Here is a 9793-nt window from a genome sequence, read left to right as displayed (position 1 = left end):
TATGTAGTGAAAACAACTCAGGCAGCAGTAACTCTCTGTGACAAGGCCAACATATTGGATTTGAAAACAGTGCTTAAAAGGAGCAGTTTGAAGTATGTTTAAAGAACTGAGGTAAATAATTCTTAGAAGATGAAAGAAGCTATGATGAAAATATCTCATCAAATAAATATTGTCAAGAAAGATAGGGATTATTTTTTAAGAAAAGAATGTAAATTCTGGAGTTGAAATTATAGCTGAAATGTAATTTTTACTAGAGAGGCTCAAAGGTAGGTTTGAACGAGCAAAAGAAAGAAACAATGACTGGTATAAAAATAACAGAAGTCAAGTGGAAATAGACACTTCAGTAATAATAGTTGCATATTTCAACATCCCATAATTTTGGATAATGCATAGAAAGACTAATCAGAAGGTCAACAAAGATGAGATGTGGTGACCAAATAGATCTAACACTATTCACTCCACCAAAAAACACCAGAATACATATTCTCCACAATGCACAAAGAACATTCTCCTAAACAAACCATGTGTGAGGCCATAAAATAAGCCTCAATAAATTTAAGAGGCTTGAAACCATACAGAGTATTATTTCCAGCCACAATGAAGGAAAATTAACAATCAGTAACAGAAAAAACACTTGAGAAAAAGAACTATGTGTGTGTTTCTTAATCCTCACCTAAGGATATTTTTCCCATTGATTTTTAGAGAGTGAAAAGGAAGGAGGGAGGGAGGGAGGGAGGGAGGGAGGGAGGGAGGGAGGGAGGGAGGGAGGGAGGGAGAAGAGAGAGAGAGAGAGAGAGAGAGAGAGAGAGAGAGAGAGAGAGGTAAAAGAGATACATCGATTGGTTGCATCCCACACTCATTCTGACCGTGGTCCATGGATTGGACCTGCAACCCAGTTACATGTCAATGACTGCGAGTCAAACCCATGACCCTCCAGTGCTCAGGCCTATGCTCAAATAGCTGAATACCCCATCTAGGGAAAAAACAATATTAAACAACACAATTCTAAATTACCAATGAATGAAAGATGATATAAAAAGGGAAATTATAAATACTTTGAGATGAATAGAAATGAAAAAAACAACATAGCAAAACTCATGGGGTGTAGCCAAAGCGATACTTAGAGGAAATTTTATATCTGGAAATATACACGTAGCTATTGATATTAAACCAAGAAGAAAGATCTCAAACCTAATCCTAATATTTCCCATTAAGGCTATGATTAAGGCAGCAAACAAAACCTAAAGCACTAACAAGAAAAATACAATAAACAGTACAAGTGGAAATTAATGAACTAGAAAATAGAAAAACAATACAGAAAACCAACAAAACCAAAGCTTGTTTCTTTAAAAATATCAAAAAATTGACAAATATTTAGCTAGTTTGACCAAAAGCATATAGAGAATTAGTAAAATCAGCAATGAAAAAGGGACATTATTACTAAGCTTATGGAAATAAAACAATTATAAGTATACATTATAAACAATTTTATGCTTTCCAAATTAGATAGCATAGATAAAATGGAAAAATTCATAAACTATGAAAACTAACTCAAAGAAAAATTGGACAACTAAATAGATCTATCTATACTAATAAAAGGGCAATATGCTAATTAGACTGGATAGACCAGATGTCTTCCAGATGTCCTTCCAGACAAAAGTCATGGAGGCAGAGGCTGTTAGGGGCAATCTGGCTGGCAGGGGAGAGCAGTTAGGGGCGATCAGGCCAGCAGGGGAGAGTGGTTAGGAGCAATCAGACTGGCAGGGGAGAGCAGTTAGGGGCGATCAGGTTGTCAGGAGAGAAAGGTTAGGGGTGATCAGACAGGCAGGCAGACGTGATTGGGGGGGTCAGGCAGGCAGGCAGATTGGTTAGGGGTGAACAGACAGGCAGGCAGAATGGTTAGGGGGTGATCAGGCAGGCAGGCAGAGGGGTTAGGGGTGATTAGGCAGGCAGGCAGGTGAATGGTTAGGAGCCAGTGGTCCTGGATTGTGAGAGGGATGTCCAACTGCTGATTTAGACCGGATCCCTGTAGTTGAACATCCACCAAGAAGTCCCAGATTAGAGAGGGTGCAGGCCAGGCTGAGGGCCCCACCCCCCCTGTGCATGGATTTCGTGCACCAGGCCTCTAGTAATATATAAAGGGATTAAATTTCTAATATAAAACATTACCTACAAAGAAAACCTCAAGCCCAGATTCTATCCAACATTTTAGAAGTATTAATACCAATTCTTCACAAACTCTTCCAAAAAATAGATGAGAAAAAGCACATTCTAATTTATTCTATAATGCCAGTATTGTCCTGATACCAGAATATAAAAAGATAACACAATAAAGGAAAACCTCAGATCAATATCTCCTACAAATATGGATGCAAAAATCCTCAACAAAATGCAGTTGGTCCTCAGGTTATGTCGGAGGTCCCTTCCTATGGCGCGATGTAACACAATTTTCACCATAAGCCACCTACATAAGCACCTTCATCACTCACATGGAGCACATACACAGAGGTAATGAAGTAAATCAGTAAAAATAATTTAAAAGAAAGATGACCTTTACTTGTGGTAAATAAATAATAAAAACCATAAAGCACATATGTACATACAAGGGTAAATACTGTATTATCCTTACCTTTACTATTGTTGTTGGCTTGCACACTGGACGTTGCAAAGGGAGGAAAGACAGGCTTACACTAGGCTACTTGGGGGAGAAGGTCTGAGAGGCAGAACCTGAAGAAGGTGCATGAGATACTGGGGCAGGTGAGTCTGGAGAGGCATATGAGGTAGAGGGTATGGGATCTGTTCCAGGTTTCTCTACCTTCTTAAAATAACGTCCGAGGCTAGTCTGGAAGGATACCTTCTTCTTGTCCTCCCAAATCTCCTTATAACACCGCAGGCTACCCATGACCCCTCTGGCAACCTTAGTCTACCTGTCAATGTTGGGGTCCTGAGCCTCAAACCTTGCCAAGGCATCCTCTATCATGGCAAAGGCCCCTGATAATTCCTTGCTTGTAAATCTCCTGGGCTCTGGGGTTGGTGTGTCTTTCTCTTCAATTAATTGCTGTTTCAGTTGAATGAGGTTCTTGGTAGATAGCTCCTCTCCATGAGATGCCAGCAGCTCTGTGACATCCTCAGCCTCCACCTCCAAATCAAGCTTCTTACTCAACTCAACCGCATCAGAATCCTCAAAGCCATGGAAATCATTCACAAACTGGGGACACAATTTTTTCCAAACACCATTCAGGTTCGTCTGCTTAACTTCATCCCAAGAATCAGAAATGTTTTTTTGTAGCAACAAGAACATTGTAAGATTTCAAAAAGTCCTTGAGAGTCAACTCTTTATCCTCCTCAGTTGCCCTAAAAGCCATAGCAAATGTCCCTCGGAGGTAGTAGGCCTTGAAAGAGGCAAAAAACTTGGTCCATAGGCTGTAAAAGGGAGGTGATATTAGGTGGAAGGTAAACCACCTTGACATTTGGATGAAAGTCATTCAGATCGGCAGGGTGACCAGGGGCATTGTCCAGCACTAGCAACGCCTTAAAGGGCAGCCCCCTGGAAGCACAGTAGGCCTTCACTTCTGGCACAAAGTGGTTGGTGAACCAGTCCTCAAATACGCTAAGTGTCACCCAGGCCTTCTTGTTAGATTTCCAGATGACAGGTAGTTGACCCTTCCATGCGCCCTTGAGTGCCCTTGATTCTCAGCCAGATACACCAACAAGGGTTCAGCTTGAAGTCACCAACAGCATTAGCCCCAAGTAGCAAAGTCAATCTCTCCTTGCTGGCTTTATGGCCTGATGCTGTCTTGTCCTCCTTGGCAATTTACATATGTGTAGGCATACACTTCCAGAACAAGCCTGTCTCATCCACATTAAATAATTGTTTATAAGGTAACCCCCCTTCCCTAATTATCTCAGCCAACACACTAGGAAAATCACCTGCTGCTTTCACATCACCGCTAGCAGCTTCCCCGTGCACCTTAAGATTATGCAAATTAGCACGAGCCTTAAAACACATCAACCAACCTTTACTAGTCACAAACTCTTCACTTTTTCTCCCTTCCCCCTTTTCTTTTTTTAAGGCCTCAAACAATCTTTCAGCCTTCTCCTGAACCAACATCAGGCTAACTGGGATACATCATTGATGCTGGTCATCCAGCCAAAGCACTAAAAATCTTTCCATCTCAATAATGAGACCACTACGCTGCTTTGTAATCACAGTTGATCTCAAGGAGCAGATCCTTTCACATGGTCAAGTGTAAGCTTTGTATAGCCGATGATCGTGGAGACAGTCGTATGACTTAGGCCAAGCAACTGGCCGATGTTGGTTGGTGTTTTGCCCTTTTCTGAGTGTCTTATTATGTTTACTTTCACTCCCATTGTGATGGCTTTCCTTTTTTTCATAGCACTGCCATCAGGAGAATCTGCCTTATGCTTAGGAGCCATAATGAAGGGCAAAAAATGTCCAAAATAACAACACAAACGAAATAGAGTGAATGAAGCAGAATCCAAAATGGCTTATAAATGGCGTATTCATCCACGCAGCTCACCAACTAGATCCCGGGTAACTTCGTGCAAACGCCATAGGTTGAAATGATGGATGTAACCAGGAAATGTGGTACATCAAGTCCAATGTACCCTGAGGACTGCCTGTACTGGCAAAAATAATCCAGCAATATATAAAAAGGAGTAAACACCATGACCCAGTGGAATTCATCACAGGAATGCAATAATGGTTTAACATTCAGAAATCAATTAGTGTAACAAACCATATCATTAAAATAAAGAATGGGTCAACATGCATAAGTCAGTCCAAGTGATACAATATATTAACAATATAAAAGGTAAAAATCATTTGATTATCTCAATAAATAAAGAAAAAACCTTTGACAAGATCCAAAATCCTTTCATATAAAAAAATCTTGGGTACAAAAGAAATGTATCTCAACACAATTAAGGACATATTTGATAAGCTCACAGCTAAGATCATACCCAAAAGTAAACAGGTGAGAGCTTTTACTTTAAGGTCAGAAAAAAATGCAAGTATGCCCACTCTTAACACTTTTATTCAATACTAGAGGCTTGGTGCATGGATTCATGCACATTGAAAGGAAATTAATTAGAAGGTAGCTGGCAGGGTGGGCCAGACATGCCCTGGAGCCAAGATCCCAAGGTCCCTCTGTGGCGGGCAGCACCTGGGATGCCATCTGTGAAGTGAGCGGAATCCCTCTGGCAGGTGGGGGTCCCTTGGCCTGGTCTGTGGAGATCAGACTGAAACCAGCAGTCCAACATCCCCTGAGGGGTCCTGGAATGCAAGAGGGCACTCTGCAAAGTTCATGTTACTCAGCAGCTCCTGCATTGAACGTTTGCCCCCTGGTGGTCAGTGTGCATCATAGCTACTGGCTGATTGGATGGTCAGCCAGTTGCTGAGTCTTTTATATACATACTAGAGGCCCAGTGCACAAAAATTTGTGCACTCGGGAGGAAGAGGGGGTCCCTCAGCCCGGCCTGTGCCCTCTCGCAGTCTGGGACCCCTAGGGAGATAACGACCTGCTGGCTTAGGCCTGCTCCCAGGTGGCAGAGGGCAGGCCCATCCCTAGGTGCAGCCCCCTGTCATGCACAGAGCAGGGCAGATCGGGAGGTTGCGATGCCACCCCTAGTCACCCTCAGGGTAGGGCCAATTGGGGGATTGGGGCACTGCCCACTGTCACACTCAAGGCAGGATCAATAGGGAGGTTGCGGCGCCACCCCCTGTCATGCACAGAGCAGGGCCGATCAGGGGGTTGGGGCGCTGCCCCCTGTCATGCACAGAGCAGGGCCCATCAGGGGGGTTGGGGCTCCGTACCCTGTCACACATAGAGCAGGGCCAATCAGGGGGTTGAGGAGCTCCTCCCTGTCATGCACAGAGCAGGTCCCATCAGGGGGTTGGGGAGCTACCCCCTTTCACTCACAGAGTAGGGCCGATAGGGGAGTTGGGGCACCGTCCTCTGTCACACACAGAGCAGGGCAGATCAGGGGGTTGGGGCGCCATCACTGACACACTCACGGCAGGGCCAATGGGGAGGTTGTGGTCCCGCCCCCTGTCACACACAGAGCTGCAGGGCGATCGGGGGTTTGGGCACTGCCCCCTGTCACACTGATCCTGGTGCCGGGAGGCATATTACCCTTTTACTATATAGGATAGAGGCCTGGTGCACGGGTGAGGGCAGGCTGGTTTGCCCTGAAGGGTGTCCTGGATCAGGGTGGGGGTCCCCACTGGGGTGCCTGGCCAGCCTGGGTGAGGGGATGATGGCTGTTTGCAGCTGGTCACACACCCTTCAGGGTGGGGATCCCCACTGGGGTGCCTGGCCAGTCTGGGTGAGGGGCTGAAGGCTGTTTTCAGGCTGGTGGGTGACTGAAGCTCCCAACTGCTCCTTTTTTTCTTTTTTTTCTTTTTTATTCTGGGCCAGCTTTAGCTTTGAGGCTTGGCTCCAGCTCTTAGGCCTCTGCTGCTGAAAGCAGGTATCTGGTTTGTTTGGGTTCTATAATCGAAACACTGTTTCAACTCCAGCTCTGAGATCCCAGCTGGCTGAAAGCAGGTTTCTGGGGTTTTGTTTAGCTTCTATATTTGTAACAATGTTTCAAACTGCAAGCTCAGAGGCCAGCAAGGCAGGCGGGGAACGTTAGCTTCCTCCATCACTGAAGCAAGCAAGCCTCCTGTTCGCTTCAAGCTGCCTGGCTGCCGGCCGCCATCTTGGCTGGAAGTTAATTTGCATATCACCCTGATTAACCAATGGGAAGGGTAGCAGAGGTACAGCTAATTACCATGTTTTTCTATTATTAGATAAGATATTGACTAGAGGCCCAGTGCACAAAATTCATGCATGGGGGAATGGTGTTCCTCAGCCCAGCCTGCACCCTCTCCAATCTGGGACCCCTCGAGGGATGCCTGACTGCCCATTTAGTGGGATCAGGCCTAAATGAGCACAAAGACATCCCTCTCACAATTTGGGACTGCTGCTCCCAACCGCTCACCTGCCTGCCTGCCTGATTGCCCCTTACTGCTTCTGTCTGCCAGCCTGATCACCTCTAACCACTCCCCTGCCAGCCTGATCAATGCCTAACTGCTCCCCCACTGGCCCAGTTGCCCCTAACTGTCCTCCCTTGCCGGCCCTGTCTCCCCAAACTGCCCTTCCCTGCTGGCCTGGTCACCTCTAACTGCTCTCCCCTTCAGGCCTGGTCCCTCTCAACTGCCCTCCCCTGCCAGCCATCTTGTGGTGTCTATCTTTGAACACATGGGGGTGGCCATCTTTGACCACATGGGGGCAGCCATCTTGTGTGTTGGAGTGATGGTCAATTTGAATATTACCTATTTATTATGTAGGACTAGAGGCTCTATGCACGGAATTCATGGAAGGAGCTCAGCCCTCACAGCCCCAGCTTTGTCCAAAAGGTCATCCGGAAGGTTGTTCAGCTGTCCAGTCTAATTAGCACATTATGCTTTTATTATTATAGATAGTACTAGAAATCATAACCAGAGCAATTATGCATGAAAAAGGGCATCCAAATCAGAAATGAAAAAGTAAATTTGTCTATTTGAAAATGACATGATCTTATATGCAGAAAATCCTAAAGACTTCACAAAACAACACAGTTATGAGAAATAATAATCAAATTCAGTAAATTTGCAGGATACAAAATCAACATAAAATATTAAAAATTAGTTTCATTTTTATATGCTAATAATGATTTATAAGAAAAACAAAGAAAACAATCCCATTTACTGTAAAATCATAAAGAATAAAATACCTAGGTGTAAATTTTACCCAAACATTGAAAGACCTTGGAAATTAAAAGACACTAATGAAAGAAATTAAAGAAGACACAATACATGGAAAGATGTTTTGTGCTTATGGACTGGAAGAATTATTCTTTTTCAAATGTCCATAGTGCTTGAAGTGATCCACAGATTCAATGAAATCTCTATCAAAATTCCAATGGCTTTTCTTACGCATGTGCATGGTTGGGTGGCCCTTGTTCTTTCTCTCCGAGCACCGCCAATATGGTGTTCAGGCACTTCGTGGAGGTTGGCTGGGTGGCCTACATCTCCTTCAGGCCTCATGCCGGGAAGCTGGTCATGATTGTAGATGTTATCGATCAGAATAGGGTTTTGGATGATGGACCTTGCACTCAAGTAAGGAGACAGGCTATGCCTTTCAAATGCATGCAGCTCACTGACTTCATCCTTAAGTTCCCACACAGTGCCCGCCTGAAGTATGTTCGACAAGCCTGGGAGAAGGCAGATATCAATACAAAATGGACAACCACAAGATGGGCCAGGAAGAGTGAAGCCAAAGAAAAGAAAGCCAAGATGACAAATTTTGATCGTTACAAAGTAATAAAAGAAAAGAAAATGAGGAACCGAATAATCAAGCTTGAAGTTAGGAAGTTTCAAAAGGCAACTCTTCTGAAAGCTTCTCCCAAAAAAGCACCTGCTGCTAAAGGTGCCACTGCAGTTGCAGCAGCTGCTGCAAAGGCTCCAGCAAAAAAGGTGACCACTGCAGGCAAGCAGGCTCCAGCCCAGAAGGTTCCCGCCCAGAAACCTGCAGGCCAGAAGGCAGCGCCTCCAAAAGCTCAAACGAGTCCAAAAGCCCCAGCCCAGAAAGCACCTGCTGCTCCCAAGGCATCTGGCAAGAAAACATGAGAACATGAGGGGCTACTATAAATGTATAATAAAGGTTCTTTTTAACAAAAAAAATTCCAATGGCATTTCCACAGAAATAGAAAAAGAAAATTCTAAAATTTTTATAGAAACACAAAAGTTCCTGAATAGCTAAAGCAGTCTTAAGACAGAATAACAAAGCTGGAGGCATCACACATCCTGGTTTCAAACTATATTACAGAGCCATACTAATCAAAACAGTGCGGTATTGGCATAAAAACAGACATAATAATCAGTGGAAGAAAACTGAGACCTCAGAAATAAATGGTCAATTAATTTTCAACAAATGAATAAAGAATATACAATGGGAAAAAGATAGTCTCTTCAATAAGTGGTGCTGGGAAAACTGGATAGCTATGTGCAAAAGAATAAAATTGGACTCCAATCTGACACCATACACAAGAATTAACTCCAAATGGATTAAGACTTAAACATATGACCTGAAACCATAAATTTCCTAGAAGAAAACAAAAGGGGTTTTGATTGTGGTGATGATTGTTTGTATTTGACACCAAAAGCAAGGAAACAAAAGCAAAAACAAATAAATGGGACTACATCAAAGTAAAAATCTTTTGCTCAGCAGAGGAATCTATCAACAAAATGAAATGGCAATCTATAGAATGGGAGTCAGCCAAATATCTAATAAGTGGTTTAGATCCAAAATATATAGGGAAATCATATAAATCTATAACAACCCCAATCACTCCAATTTTAAAAAATGGGCAGAGGAACTGAATAGACATTTTTACTAAGAAGACATATTAATGGCCAACAAGAAAAGGTGCCAAATATCACAAATTGCCTGGAAAATGCAAATCAAAACATCAATGAGATATCACCTCACACCTGTTAGAATGGCTACTATGTAAAAGACTAGTGGCCAGGTGCACAAAATTCATGCACGGGGGGAGGGGCGGGGCAGAGGGGGGAGTGGAGGGTGTCCCTCAGTCCGGCCTGCATCCTCTCCAATCTGGGACCCCTTCAGCAATGTCCAACTGCCAGTTTAGGCAGTAGGACATCCTTCTCACAATCAAGGACCACTTTCTCCTAACAGCTCACCTTCCTGCCTGCCTGATCACCCCTAACCACTCTGCCTACTAG

The 9793-nt window shown here is 43.9% G+C and overlaps 1 protein-coding gene across 1 annotated transcript; it reads left to right on the top strand.

Annotated features, from left to right (window-relative positions):
• The first annotated feature begins 8009 nt into the window (after positions 1 to 8009).
• On the top strand, positions 8010 to 8728 carry LOC132242630 (large ribosomal subunit protein eL14-like). The gene has a single exon (XM_059711531.1). The coding sequence runs from the start codon at positions 8033 to 8035 to the stop codon at positions 8672 to 8674; it is 642 nt and encodes a 213-aa protein (XP_059567514.1). The 5' UTR covers positions 8010 to 8032; the 3' UTR covers positions 8675 to 8728.
• Positions 8729 to 9793: the final 1065 nt, after the last annotated feature.

The sequence above is a fragment of the Myotis daubentonii genome, chromosome 10 (genome assembly GCF_963259705.1).
Source record: "Myotis daubentonii chromosome 10, mMyoDau2.1, whole genome shotgun sequence".
In the NCBI taxonomy this organism is placed as follows: Eukaryota; Metazoa; Chordata; class Mammalia; order Chiroptera; family Vespertilionidae; genus Myotis; species Myotis daubentonii.
This window is presented reverse-complemented; position numbering and strand designations above follow the sequence as displayed.